The sequence below is a fragment of the Branchiostoma floridae genome, chromosome 4, assembly GCF_000003815.2.
Source record: "Branchiostoma floridae strain S238N-H82 chromosome 4, Bfl_VNyyK, whole genome shotgun sequence".
NCBI classification, from domain to species: Eukaryota; Metazoa; Chordata; class Leptocardii; order Amphioxiformes; family Branchiostomatidae; genus Branchiostoma; species Branchiostoma floridae.
Genome location: NC_049982.1, coordinates 9,805,948 through 9,820,830, shown reverse-complemented (window position 1 = coordinate 9,820,830; position 14,883 = coordinate 9,805,948). Strand labels below are relative to the sequence as shown.

Genomic DNA, 14,883 nt, shown 5'->3' with positions numbered 1-14,883 from the left:
ACGTCAACTGGTAGACCGCCCTACAAGAGACCAAGCTACCCTTGACCTCATAATCACCAACCTGAACTCCTACTATTCCACTCCGAGCATATCCGACCCCCTTGCCACAAGTGACCATAACACCGTCGTCGTGCAAGCAAAGAGTACTCCTGTCAGCAACAAGATCATCAAGCGGGTTTGTAGGCCTTTCCGTGACTCAAGTATACGTCTATTCGGTCAGTGGATTACTACCCATGACTGGTCGGAAGTCCTGTCAGCCCCAACCACAGCCGAGAAGTCCCGTGTTTTCTACAACACCCTGCAATCCAAGATGGACCATTTCTTCCCCGTAAAACTCACCCGCCTACACATGTTCGACAAACCTTGGATTACACCTGAAATCAAGTCATTGATCTACCTGCGCCAAAAAGCCTTCGTGAACAATGACAAAATGACATACAGACACCTAAGAAACAACGTACAGCGCAAGATCCACGCATCCAAGGCAAAGTACTACCACACGAACGTCAAATCATTAAAAGAAGAAGACATCACTTCGTGGCACAGGCAGATCAAGTCCATGGCCAACTCTAACCGCTCGGAGCCTGACATCCAGATCGATGGTTTGGATCCCAGCGACACACATAGTATTGCTAACGCAATAAACAAATCCCTTGCAACTGTGATCAACTCCCTACCGCCGTTGGATTTATCATTGCTACCAGCTTACCTACCGGCCCGACCTCCGCCTACAGTAAATCACTGGGACGTCTACATGAAGTTGCAAAAGATCAAGACTCGTAAAGCGGCTGGTCCCGACACCATTCCCGGCAAGCTGATCAAAGAGTTTGCTTATGAATTGAGTGTTCCGCTGGCAGACATACTAAACTCATCGCTCCAACAAGGTTTAGTACCAGATGAGTGGAAAAACGCCACTGTAGTCCCAGTCCCCAAGTGCAAACCACCGTCCGTAAATGAACTTCGGCCTATCTCTTTAACATCACTCCTGAGTAAGGTCGCTGAAAACTTCATCTGCCAGTGGGCTATGACAGACATCCTCCCGAACATTGACGCTCAGCAGTTCGGTGGGATTAAAGGCCGATCCACCACTCACTGCCTCCTAGACATGACAAACACTTTATTCAAGGCATGTGACAAGCCTAATACTCTTTGTTCCCTAGTCTCTACTGACTATAGCAAAGCTTTCGACAGAGTCAGCCACACAGTCGCGATTTGCCGTCTTGTTGAACTCGGCCTGCGGCCTTCGTTGGTCAGATGGATAGCCGATTTTCTCACAAACAGACGCCAAGTGGTGCGATACCACGGCTCGTGTTCAAACAGCGTTCTGATCACTTGTGGTCTGCCACAGGGTACGTTACTGGGCCCCCTTATCTTCACTGCTTACATTGATAGTGCAGCACAAGAAGCTCTCTCCAACCGCTGGAAATTTGTTGATGATTTGAACATGCTGGAAGTCCGAAACCCACCTGTAAGCCCGTCACACCTGCAACAGGACCTAACTGACTTGGACAGCTGGTCAAAAGAAAGCCACATGATGCTCCACCCTGGAAAGTGCAAAGTTATGTACATACAATTCAGCAAAGTCCCTTACATCCCTCGCCCACTCACAGTCAGTAATGTTGTCCTCCAAGAAGTACCATCTATGAAAATCCTTGGAATACATCTTCAATCAAACCTGAAGTGGAACACTCATGTCAACACTATGTATAAGAAAGCCAGTCAACGGCTCTTTCTCCTATGTAAACTCAAACACTTCCGCCTCCCAACCGAAGATCTTGTGACAGTCTACATCACCTACATCCGTCCCATAACAGAGTACTGTACCCCCGTGTGGCACCCCGGACTACCCAGCGTGCTCAGTAAGAAGATCGAATCTGTTCAAAGACGTGCCTGCAGAATCATTTTAGGCCCTGACTTTACGTCCTACACCAAGGCATGTGACTTACTAGACCTACCCACACTCGAAGACCGTCGCGAAGCCTTAACGATGAAGTTCGCCAGATCACTGCAGTCATCTGAACAATTCAGACACCTTCTCCCTTCTTCTCGGGGGGAAATAAGTGGAAGGTCGACACGATCATCACAGAAACTAGACATTATACACTGTAAGACTGATAGATATAGATCCAGCGCTGTTCCTCACATGACTAGACTTCTGAACGCTTAATTGCCTTCGCTGTGTTCGCTACTCGTTGTGTTTTGAACTGTTTTATATATGTATGATAATATCCTATATATATGTATGATATTCTATGAACATCTGTGATTTAAATACCCCGAAACTGTATCAACTGTAAACGTCGTTGACCGACGATTTTAACTTGTGTATTTAGACCAGTATATTTTAATCAGTGTATCTAGAGCTCTTGACATTTTTGTCTTGTGTAGTTTACCACGCAATTCAGCCGTTGGCTGCAAGGTGGCAACTGTGACGTCTGACTTTTGAATAAACCATTATTATTAATAAGCCTTCAATCAGAAATCATGTTGGAAGCACTGTATACAGAAGATACAGAAATAGCGTGTCTGATCTTTGAAATATCAATTTCTGTCACAGACTAAATTTCATTCAAATGAGCCTTACATATTGCATACAAACACCACATGGTCATGATACCTCATTTCCCTTTTCCAGGTACAGCTGGCCAAGAAAGCAGGCTGCCATGTCATTGGGACATGTTCTACCGATACAAAAATGGAGTTTCTTAGGGTAGGAATTAATTTTTCGATAGCTGGCTGAATTGTAACTAAACCCCCTACCCTAGAATCTTTCCTTCTTCCATTATGAGTCAATCATCCTTACCCACCTTTCTCGACACTTATTTTCCCAGAGCATCGGCTGTGATCGTCCAATCAACTACAAGAAGGAGGACTTGAATGAAGTATTGAAGACTGAATATCCAGTGAGTAAACCAGACTGTTGTATCTGTTTACATGCATTGCAGGCGCTTTAGTACTGATAGTCCTAGGACTAGGGAAACTGAAACTGTTGTACCTTTTAGGTTGGTCAAGAGAATCAGACAGAGACGTTCAGATGCTGCTAAGACGATCTAATCTTGAGTAGTGTTGGTGAGTGTACAGAGGCATCTGCTCAGTGCTGGATGCTGCAAAGAGGATGGCAGTCCGGTGTGTAGTTACCTTAGTCACTCGGGCACTTAATATGCAGATGTGGTCTAGGCTATGTTTTTTAAAGTAGAGGGGAATGTTTTTCTGGCTAACAATATTACGGGTATCACGACAGAAACTGATATATTCTGAACTAAACCTGTGTTTTCAATTTTGTTTTCAGAAAGGAGTTGATGTAGTCTATGAGTCTGTTGGAGCACAGATGTTTGACACCTGTGTGAACAGGTAAGGTACTTTTCATGATGTTTTCTGTGTTTTTAGCCTCCATGACTAGCTGCAGCTTATCATTCAAGAAATAGCCTAAAAAGCAACACTTCTCTGTTAACATGTAGAAATGTTCATTGTGCCACAGAAGTCTGCACTATTTTTTTCTAAGGAAGTAAAACTACACCTATTCAATGATTTTATATACTTAATCATGAGTACTACAGCTGCAAGGTCCTCATGGACTCCCGATGAACGAACATCACAGCTGCAAAGAGTGTTGTGGATCTGTTGATAGATAACAGTGCCATTTAATGTTGCGACTCGCAGGCTGGCTCTGAAGGGCAGGCTAATTGTGATTGGGTTCATCGCAGGGTACAAATCTGACACAGGCTACACGCCCATCAGGGGAGGGGCTACCCTCCCTCCGAAGGTGTAGTAACTGTAGTGTTTAAACTCTTTTTTTGTTATGTACAGTATGTTTCAAAATTGCACACCAGGTAGTCTGGTCGATGATATGACATTAGCCCTCATTGTAAAGAAGGAGCACCCTGTAATGTGAACATCTGAGAAAATAGCCATATTTGAAGAATTGATTTGACATTTGATTTGTAAACAAGGGGAAAAATTGGATTGATTTTTTCTTCAAACTCCAGACAGTCTTCTTTGCTGAGGAAAGTAGCATCAAATTCTATGCTAACATGGAGTCCTACCCACTGCCCTCGACTTGAATGAATAGATAAACTGAACAAGTATGATGTGATATAAACATATTCATACCAATATTCATATTCAGTTATTGACTAAGTCGGCCAGTGTGCGTGGGTTTCTCCTGAGCCACTATACCGACCTGTGGGTGGAGTACTATCAGCGCCTGGTGTCCATGTACAATGCCGGAGACCTGGTGTCACAGGTGGACAGGGGCGAGGCTTCTGGGACAGGTGTCTTTAACAAAGGACTGCAGTCTATACCTGACGCTGTGGAGGTGAGGGCTGGGGTTACATTTTCTTTTTCTGTGTTTAAAATCTGGGGAACATGTGAGCAGATGTAAATCTAGATCTTCTGACAGTATGCGGCTAGAAACACATACCTACCATAGTAATATGCAGTGGTCAAAACCACATAAACTGTCTTGTCCTGCAGAGATCTTCTTTCATCTGTAAAAGCAGAGATATTGTTTTTGATTTGCTTGTTTGTTTGTTTTTTTGTTTTGTTTTTTTGTCCTGGTGATTTTTTAATGTTCTTTCTTGTGTTTCACAGTATCTCTACACCGGTCAGAGCAAAGGCAAGATCATCGTCGAGTTTCCAGAAGGAAACAGCAAGCTGTAGTATCAACTGGATTGTGTCCGAGTTTTATCTATCTCTCACATACAGAATTTCTGATCGAAAGCAGTATTAATCATTGATGATAATAATCAATTCTGATTGCTACCAAATACGATAGTGATATTCCATTTCTCCTCAAGAAATGTAATTGTCTTTTATAATAGCGCAGGATAGTTTAATGAAGATAACATTTTTGGTATAGCCACTGTCAAATGGGTTATGTTGGATACATAGGCACTTCAGCAATGATGCTCGCAATAGTCTTTTGCTCTTATTATAATTGAAAGCTCTTGCCAGTTGTACTGTGTTGTTTTGATTTGAGGAAGAATTGAGAATGAAAATTTATGAAAATGTTTACATGGGTCTGACTTTACATCACACTATTTTCAGGCACAAGGTATTTTTACTGTTTGCCAGTTCAGTTGGTGATATTTACAGTTTGTCTGTATTGCATAATGCATTGTATTGCATTATAATACAAATGTTGTACACAACGATGAGTATCATGCAAGATATAATGGTCGTTGATAACAATGGCTATTCCATTAATTGGATTATTTTGAAAATAAAAACAGTAAGATGTTCTTCAAATTTTGGTAACTTTATTTGAAATTGTCGTTACTTCAGTATAAAACGTGGGGTTCATGTTAAATACCACTTGGGCCAGCCAACACTGTACAATGTGTTTTCTCCACCAGAAATGCTTCCATTTCTCCGTGATTGCAACCTCAATATGATTATCCTTGCTTTTATGTTGAAAGAATTGCCATACGTCATAACAATATTATTTCATTATCAAAGATATGGATTGATTTTTAACGTTTCTCCATTGTGTACAGCCAGATGACATCATATTTATTTGGTCATCAGGAAGTTTTGCCAATGTTTACCATGTGACTTCATGTAAGTAATCAGCTGTTTGGGGAGGGAGACACTAATATTGTATGAATGAATGGATGGATTACGGATGATATTGACAAGGCCTTGTAACAGCTTACTACGCTACAGAACATCTTGCGAAGGAATAAGACTACTTGCGCATTGCTTGTGGGATAGGCTGGGGTGATCTCAATGTTACTAAGTATGATTCCAGACAATGCAACTTCTGACTGCTACTCGAGTTGGATTCTGTACATTTAGCTGCGTACTACAAGCTCCACGTTGCCTGTGACCGTACCCTTAGTGTTGGATGTGTGGCAGGTGTAGATTCCAGCATCCTTTTCGACCACTTTGCGGATGACGAAGTAAACGACCTCGTCGTCGTCTTCGTACAGGTCGTACCGGCCTGATGACGGCAGGATGCTGCTGCCTTTCCGCCACTCTACCCCTGGGATCGGGTCCCCGGTGGCGAAACAGGCGAACTCGACTTTCTCCCCCACCTTGGCTTCCACTCTGGTCTGGCTCAGCTTCAGGTACGGGTTGGTCTTCTTGGCGAAAGGAGTTGCTTTGTCCGCTGATGGCGGGGCTGGTGGGGCTGGTGGCGCTGTAGGAGCTTTGGGCTCTCCGTCTTTGAACTTCCTGCCCGGGCCTTGGTAATCTGCATACGCATCTGCAGCAATTTCTCCCTTAAACTTTCTACCGGGGCCCTCAGCTTCCTTTTGGGCGGCTTTAGGCTCCACCGGAGCGCTAGTGGGCTGACCTTCCTTGAACTTTCTTCCAGGACCCGAATAATCTTCGTACGCTACAGCAGAGATGTCACCCTTGAACTTTCTGCCTGGACCGGCGGCGTATTCCTCCTTCAAGGCCTGCACATCCCATTTCTCGGGCCTTTCCTTGAACTTCCTCCCAGGACCCGAATAATCTTCGTAAGCATCGGCAGAGATTTCTCCCTTGAATTTCCTTCCCGGGCCGCCTTGGCCCTCTTTTCCTTCCCTTTCGTAGAGCTGGACGTCCCCGGCTCTTCCAACCTCCGCTCTCTCCCCAAACCTGTCGTCGCCCATCTCCAGCTCCCTGCTCTCCGGCTGGGTCGGTCCGAAGAGCGGGCCCTCCGGGATGGCTTTGTCCTGTGAGGCGGCGTGCAGGGTGTTCCTGATGGCGGTGACGGCGTCCTCTCCCTCCCCCCAGACTGCGGAGGCCACGGCGGCGGCCACGGCCTTTTTCCTGGCCGCAATCTCTTCATCCATTTCTTTCTCAAGCTGTTCCCCCATTTTCTCTGAAAGAAGAATAAGATGATTCTAAGATATCTCTTACAACATCCGGGTTGTGAACATTGACTGACTGTGCACCAAACACTGCTCCCCGCCAAGTGGTTGTCATCTGATGAGTGTAACCTCCCAACCATTTTGTAGGTTAGCTGGTGCGTTACGCTGAAGGGCGGTTATACCGGCTATATAGATACAGACATACAGGTTGTATTTATTTGATGAGGACTTGTCTGCACGACCCCTATATTATGAGGCATTAGCTGATATAACTGGAATAAGAAAACCCTGTCATTCCACAACATTATGTGTTTACTTGTCTGTTCGTGGCTAAGTTATCACGTCCATCAGAAAGGTGCATCACGTACCGGACACGTACAGCCTGCCGACCGACGTGCGGGTGCCGGAGTCGTTAATGGCCATGCAGGTATAGTACCCGGTGTCACGGACATTCGCGTGACGTACCTCCAGCGTCATCACGCCACAAACGTCATAGGCCCTGCAAGTAAAAAAAGATTGTTTATTTCGCACGTCAAAACAATAACAATGAAGTAAAGAAAAGTGAAGTAAATGCAGAAATGTTCGCGGTGGATTAATGTTCGCGGTTTTCGCGGTGGCCACTTCGCCGCGAACTTAAAACCACCGCGAACATTTTTCTATTATGGTATTATTTTAGACTGCATGTCTATGGTGTTACCGCGAAAATAAAACCACCGCGAAAAGTCCTTTTTCCCGCTTCCGTGAAATTAAATCCCCGCGAAGTTAAATGCATTTACAGTAAATAAAGGTGCAGGAGAAGGGGAGAAGCCTGTATTATTTGCCAAGTCAATGACTAATTCAATTTTTTGGTAAATACCAACATCCAAATGATCGCTATCTTGAATATCTGATTACCATCAATTAAAGTTATTTTGCAAATCAATGATTGTTTCATCTATTGTCTCTAAAGCAGTCACAAGTACATGTACATGTTAGCATGTACATCAAAGAAATACGCAAAGCCATAATGGTCGATCTCGAGTAAAGCTGTTATCTTGCCATTGCAGGCATCAGTGCATTCATTATGTATGTCTCGTTCAGTGGCTCACAAGAAAGAATTGTGTGCCTGAAAAGTACCATACACACTACCTGTACTTGAAACCGTCGTGGGTGATGATCTCGTCATCACGATACCATTTGACCCTTGGCACGGGATCACCACGCACTGAGCACGTGAATCGCGCGGTGACTCCCTTCCCCACAGTGATGGTCCTCAGGCCGGTAGTGAACATGGGTGGCTTCCCTGATACCACAGAAGAGCGAGGGAAGAACAATCGTACATTTCCGTCATCATTTTTCACACTCGTCTTAGAATAGGGTTTTCCTTGTACCCTCAGATTATACGGTGTCATGAGACATAGTACGTTGGGTCGTGGGACCATTTAATAAAAAACGACCATGCCTTGTGCATGACACCGTATGCACCGAATAGGAAGAAAAGTTGGTCATTGACTTTATCATCATACTGTATAACCATGAATGTATTATCAAGTATCAATTCAAAGGCTTACTATTATCCGAACTGACCCAAGACCAGTAAAGCGTATTTCATCTTAAATATACATGTAGTGAAGCATATATGTCAATTATATTGCAGTAAATGACTTGCCTTTAGGCATGTACACCTTTTTCTCTTCGTGTCGCCTTCGGTAGGACCATGGTCTACGCGGAAGTCCAAAACTCTCCGGGTCAAAGATGTCATCAAACGTTTCCTCTTGTCCATAGCTGAAAGACAACGATTTTTTAAGTCATCGTAACTGTTCTTCTATTTTTTTTTCAGAAACCACAGTGTGGAGTGTGATAAATTATGATAAACGGCACACGATAAGCAATGGTTTATAGTGGTGATTTCTGGTTGCTTGGTGTTTTACTGACATTCTGTCTTAATAGCATGCGCACTCTTTTCAATGCCCTTCTGTTCACAGACTAACTTTTGAAAAATTGCACATCCTCTAGATACTGTACATAACAACACCTTGGTGATCCTGAAAAGCTGCCCCTCCTCCCCAACCGAACCGGTGTGCTCTCGAAGTCTTCGCTCTCCGAATAACGACGGGACCGGGGTGGGGTTCGCGGCGGGGTTCGCCCGGCGCTGTAGCGGTCAAAGTCGTCGTCCCCGTATTTGGACGGGTCGAAACGTCTCGGCCTGCTGGATTTCAGATGTAACAGAAAGTGAGTTTCTTTCTTGATAGTGTTCTCAGTCATGAATAGTTTGTGAGTTAGTGCGTTTCTTTGTTCATCGAGCGTTGTTAACGATAAGGCTAGCCTTGAAGGGAGCAAAGTCAGGCTTATGCTGGCACATTGGAAACAAAGTTACTTTTGACAAGTTGACTTTATGACATTGCCAACACAAAGGCAACCTACTGGTTTGCATTAAAGTCGGCAAATACCAGAGAAAGACGAAGTTGAAATTTTGTAAGTCGGCCAATACTGAGCGTGCATATCATACAACATCGCATGCTTGGTTATAATTGTGTGACTACCTCAGTGGTTCATAGCTTGGCTTGAAGGCGGCCCGTGGTGCCCTGCGATAGTAGTTCGCCCCCGCATCCGAGAGCAGGGCCCGGGCCGTCAGAGAGGGGTCCATTTTCTGTTGGACAGGACACACATTTTACACTTCTACCCCGTGGCTATATTAAGCAGCAACATGTACCTATCAGCGACACGGTACCGATTTTGACAAGACTGCACTGCCACCTACTTCAAGATCATCGGGTCATGCATATCAATAAAGACCGCATGGATGTGTGATGACGTATATATAGAATAGTAAATAAGCATTACATCTTTGTATCCCTAGACTGTATACATGGATACTCTACGTCAATTCATCAAGACAGCCGGTAAATTCCAAACCATCTATTCTACGTCCTTAGTTTACCAAATATCAGGACAATGAAATGATGGAATCCAGTTTGTTCGTCCTCGTAGACATTATCCTCTCCCTTTGGTGTTGTTAGATGGCTTCGTCCTTCTACTACCTTTTGTTAACCATCACCTCACCTATCCCTATGTCATGGATATGTCCATTCCTCCGAAAGTCCTTACCAGTGGCAGCTGTATAGCATGGATGTCGTATGCCATCGCGCCAAAAAGTTTTGTGTGGCCAAGAACAATAGGGGTATTATCTATTGAAAGACCATGTGCTGTAACTGAAAAGTTAACTTCTCACGTGCCCTATGTCAAAAACGGAAAAGGCGATGTACTTGTCCAAATTTCTGGCAAAACCAAACATGCGGAGCCTAAAAGGAACTAGGTGTGTGACCTCATATCTCATCGGCATCCTTCGGTGGTCGTACCGAGGGCTGCTGAGGACGTTCGCCCCGTAATCGTATTGGAAGAACAGACTCATCTTTGGATTGGTGTTTTCTTCACGGACGTGTTAGTTGTGGACGGATAAATCTTGTTGGTGGTGTTCTTGTGGACGGCGATGGTGTTGTTCAACGTGCCAGCACCCGTTCTCTGAGTCAGAGATTGGGGTCTAGACGTGAATAGAAAACTCAGATGTCAGCTAGCTAAAGACTGTGTATTTTGTTTCTACAACCAGGTAAGCCGTACGTAGAAACATGCAGCTACTGATATCTAAAAAATCAAATGTCTTAAAAACGAGGTGCGTCTTGTCTAAGTCAAAAATGGTGTACGTTGGGCAGTCCTATGCTTTGGAAAGGAAGGACAGGACAGTGCTAAGAACGGGAGCTAGCCATGGCGCAGTTATAGCAAGAGAATTGATGTCGTCAACATCATAACACTGGTATGAGGGTAGGTGAAGGGGGATGACATGTGTGTGGGGGAGTTCCCTTGTCAAACACAGCCAATGTGAACTAATACCAAAGATTTCCAAACGCAGCGAAACACACTCATCCAAACCAGGCAGCAATGTCAGGGAGGGCGGGGCTAAGGGATGGTCAACCTACTTATGGGATGGGACAGTGATACGGGTTAGTGGATCTATTTAGAGAGGGCATGAAAGAGGCATACGGATTGGGAGGGTGGACAATCGTTGAATGTATAATGCCATTCCCCGAAATGACAATACCCTTTGGTCATGAGTCCCATGTTTGACAAACACGGGAAGGAAAACGTGCGTCGTCAGTAGATGGTGTTTGTGATCATGACTGTTAGCCATCAAATCTGCTGAGGTAGAATCGGTGTTGTCTGCATCATATGTCAAGACATGGGTCGACTGGTGACAAGCATGTCAGTTATGCTGAAAACAAATTGTATGTACGTGCTCATGGCACCAGTCCGTTATCCTGTGGCACATTTCGTCATTCGCATTGTATACTGAATATACAATATAAGGATAAGCTATGATGATAGAACTAAGCTATGGTATTTCGCTTTCATCACTCAAGTTTTCAATGAAAATTACCACAAAAATACAAATTAAACATGGACTATGTGTATATGGTATAAATTCCTGGTTCGATATCAATATCATGCGAAATGGCTATCTGTGAAAGATAACAACATTACGGCTAGAATGCTCTTTCAAATCTGCATTTCTACAGATATACAGACTTTTGTGCTATCTAAATCCGGACAGTCTTGATGACAAATATGTACTTACAGGTTTTGAACAATCCAAAATGTGAGAGATGTAAGGCCGGTGTAGATGACCCCGGTGAACGGAACTGCAGCCGGGGAAGCGATGGCGCAATGACACAGTATATGTGTGTCATCTATATTGGTCGGTAAAAATGCCATAGTCTGGGTAGTGGGCTGGATATCATATGACATACCGGGAATAATTTCACGCGAATGGTCGTCAGGATCATATAAAGACAAGGAGTGACTCCATATTCATTGTGATCGCAATGGAAATTAACCTTGTCGTTTCGCTCTTTGTTTGGTTCGTTCTTCGATCGTAAATTAGACGGCTATATTATTTGAAAATAACGTTCTGTAAGGGGGCCGATGGTGTGGCCCCAGGTTCTTTGAATGCTGCACGAGGAACGTTTAAACTACAGGACTAAGAAAGCACACACAGGACACAGTCATGCCGTTAGACACGCACGGGAGCTGTGAGTCGGGACCCTCTCTCTGCTCTCTCTGTCACTCAAGTCTCTGTCCAACTGTCTTCCCAACCCAACAACTCCTGGCTTCTTTATTTCAAAATCCCAGACAGATATCCAGACATTGTCTACAAGTGAACGAGCTATGCATATGACAATAATTATCACATGTACCTGCTATTGGCTTTGTTGTTCTTTTCATCTTCAGTTCATCAAAGAACAATACCAAGGATAACACCTTGTCAGCAGTTATCACACAACGATAACAGACTAATTACAGTTACCAGGTGGGCTGTCTGTAGCTTCTCAGAGCATGTACATGACAAAATGATAACCATAACATCTTGCTTTAAATGATACAACAATTTCTTCAAAACAGTGCATTTTTACCCCTCCTACACCCACCGCCAAGTTTTCCACGAGCCGTCCCGGCGAGTACTACAGTAACAGTTCTATCATGTTACACAGTAGAATACAACAAACAACAACAAAAAACACAAATAGACAATACATGTTGGTGGAATTGATAAACCAGATACAGTTCACGACTTAGCAGGTCAGTCCACAGATTTTTCAACTGTCTCAATGTCCTCTACCTCTCCGCTGCTCATCTTCAGCACACCTCTCAGCTCACGCACCAAAGCCGATCGGGTGCCATTTTTACTGTCCGCGGCCTCCTATCCCCGAGTACCGCTCCCCTCTCGCATGTCGTGTTGTCCTCCCTCCGTCCCTTTGTCGCACGGCCACAGACGTCCTTTCCGAAGTCGCTCCTCATGTGCTGTCACATTCACCGGTCTTCATTGGAAGGTGGCCCGGCGACGATGCTGACGCTGCAGGAGTTCCCGTAAGGGGGTTGACTGGATCGCGACCGTCTGGTGGGCATGGTTAACGCGTGGCATGACCACGAACTCGCCAACACTCTTATGCCCGGTGTGACCCATGCAGGGATAAGCCATGGAGAAAGAACAGAACACACACGCACACAACCTGACCGTCCTATCAGACCTATCGAAATTCCTGTTTACTAACCTAACACAGGCCCTGAACTGTCTATAGTGCATCAAACACCTTTCTGCCTTCAGATGCATGTAAAACAATTAGTACGGAAGTAAACAAAAACATAAACATTCAACTTACTCTTACACTGTCAACATTTCTCAATATCCTAACTCCTCAAAACAACTCTCACTGTTTCTCTTCCCTCCTCCTATCTACATCACAGTCTCACGTCACAACAATAACTCTGGCCGCCGCACAACACTAATCCAGGACTTATGCAGTAAAATACAAGTATAACAATACAGGGAAGTCTTGCCGCTTGTCATCACAACAACTATTAAAGAGAGTCCACCTACAACTATTCACTACTTCTTGCTACTAGTCAAAACCAACATAACTAGGCTAAGCTCTAACACAACAGGTCAGGCAGCGTGAGCATGGCATTCTCTCTGTCCACTCAAGTCAAGGGCACACTCACGTTCAACAACTTCCACCCGGCTTCTTTTTCAATTGTCCTACCGACCGCCCCGTCGCCTCGTACCATGCCGAAGTCGCGGCCCGCACTCTGACCATGATGTCGGCCGCCGTCAGTCCTGCCGGTAGCCTCTCCACCTCGCGGCCTTCCTGCCCTCCCGTGCGCATCTCCTGGCACGGCTCCTGGTCCTGGCGTGTCTCCGTCCCGCAGCGTCCCTCTAGATCTTGGTTACGCAGCATCCTGCCTCGACAACGCCAAATGTAAGGGTTCCGATGTTGTGGCCCCAGGTTCTTTGAATGCTGCACGAGGAACGTTTAAACTACAGGACTAAGAAAGCACACACAGGACGCAGTCATGCCGTTAGACACGCACGGGAGCTGTTCGTCGGGACCCTCTCTCTGCTCTCTCTGTCACTCAAGTCTCTGTCCAACTGTCTTCCCAACCCAACAACTCCTGGCTTCTTTATTTCAAAATCCCAGACAGATATCCAGACATTGTCTACAAGTGAACGAGCTATGCATATGACAATAATTATCACATGTACCTGCTATTGGCTTTGTTGTTCTTTTCATCTTCAGTTCATCAAAGAACAATACCAAGGATAACACCTTGTCAGCAGTTATCACACAACGATAACAGACTAATTACAGTTACCAGGTGGGCTGTCTGTAGCTTCTCAGAGCATGTACATGACAAAATGATAACCATAACATCTTGCTTTAAATGATACAACAATTTCTTCAAAACAGTGCATTTTTACCCCTCCTACAGTTCTTTCATCAGTTCATGGTAGAATTATTATTCATACCACACTGGCCTTTTACTAGCCGTAAGGCATGTCCCACAAATGATTTATTAGGCCAGGTTGTATACAACATTCAAGAACGTTGTTTCGTCAATTTTCCCATGGTGGAAATGTGTCATAAATGACCGAGGTAGTGAAACTAATTAAGTGTTTTTCAATTCAGAAGTATGAATATGGTTATGGTCGTAGTTTGATGACAGGTAACTCAAATGGATTAGGGTTAGACTGTATGTATATTGCCCTGGGAACCGATTCCTAGTCTAGAATTGAGTGATTTATACCGTCCCGACCGCACCAGCTATGTTCGTGTCATGATCATAGACAGTCGCTAATTGTGTTTGTCCGGTTCGTTGTTAGAACGTATATCCCTAACCACTATCGTTCTTGCAGTTTGCCGTTCCCTGAACGGATTTCCTGCTCTGCTAAGGATACACAGAACAGCAATAACCGAGAAATTCGAACCCGACTGATATGGTGTTGAGCGGCCTTGGAGTATTTATGTTCACTTGTACCAAATACCGGACAACACAGGCCGGGAGAGGCTGGCCTCCAGAAAAACTGTCCAATGCGATTTCAACTCCAATCTTTTCCTTGAAACCCATTCCTGATTTACAATACACGTCTCTATCCTATATGGTGAACATTCCATCCACTACTATTCAATAAAAAAATACATAAAATATGACATTGATGACAACACACTTGTTGTTGCTTACAATACATTTTATATAAGCACCACCATCACCAATAGCC

The 14,883-nt window shown here is 44.5% G+C and overlaps 2 protein-coding genes across 4 annotated transcripts in view; one reads left to right on the top strand and one right to left on the bottom strand.

Annotated features, from left to right (window-relative positions):
- Positions 1-5,360, top strand: part of LOC118413997 (prostaglandin reductase-3-like) — a 6,382-nt gene extending 1,022 nt beyond the window's left edge. Inside the window, exons 5-10 of the mRNA XM_035817697.1 lie at positions 2,636-2,710; positions 2,832-2,903; positions 3,290-3,351; positions 3,661-3,763; positions 4,127-4,315; positions 4,591-5,360. Of these exons, the coding sequence (XP_035673590.1) occupies positions 2,636-2,710; positions 2,832-2,903; positions 3,290-3,351; positions 3,661-3,763; positions 4,127-4,315; positions 4,591-4,659 (570 nt within the window). The 3' untranslated portion in view covers positions 4,660-5,360. The remainder of the gene's footprint in view (positions 1-2,635; positions 2,711-2,831; positions 2,904-3,289; positions 3,352-3,660; positions 3,764-4,126; positions 4,316-4,590) is intronic.
- On the bottom strand, positions 5,359-11,560 carry LOC118413995 (titin homolog). Of its 3 annotated transcripts, none has more exons than XM_035817692.1 (8): positions 11,407-11,560; positions 10,102-10,317; positions 9,320-9,426; positions 8,812-8,985; positions 8,446-8,561; positions 7,926-8,079; positions 7,166-7,296; positions 5,359-6,808 (listed from the first exon to the last, which is right to left on the bottom strand). In XM_035817692.1, the coding sequence occupies exons 2-8, from the start codon at positions 10,186-10,188 to the stop codon at positions 5,793-5,795; spliced, it is 1,785 nt and encodes a 594-aa protein (XP_035673585.1). In that variant the 5' UTR covers positions 10,189-10,317; positions 11,407-11,560; the 3' UTR covers positions 5,359-5,792. The 3 variants fall into 3 exon arrangements, with proteins under 3 accessions (XP_035673585.1, XP_035673587.1, XP_035673588.1); XM_035817694.1 differs by having other exon boundaries at positions 8,812-8,982; XM_035817695.1 differs by lacking the exon at positions 10,102-10,317 and having other exon boundaries at positions 11,407-11,558.
- Positions 11,561-14,883: the final 3,323 nt, after the last annotated feature.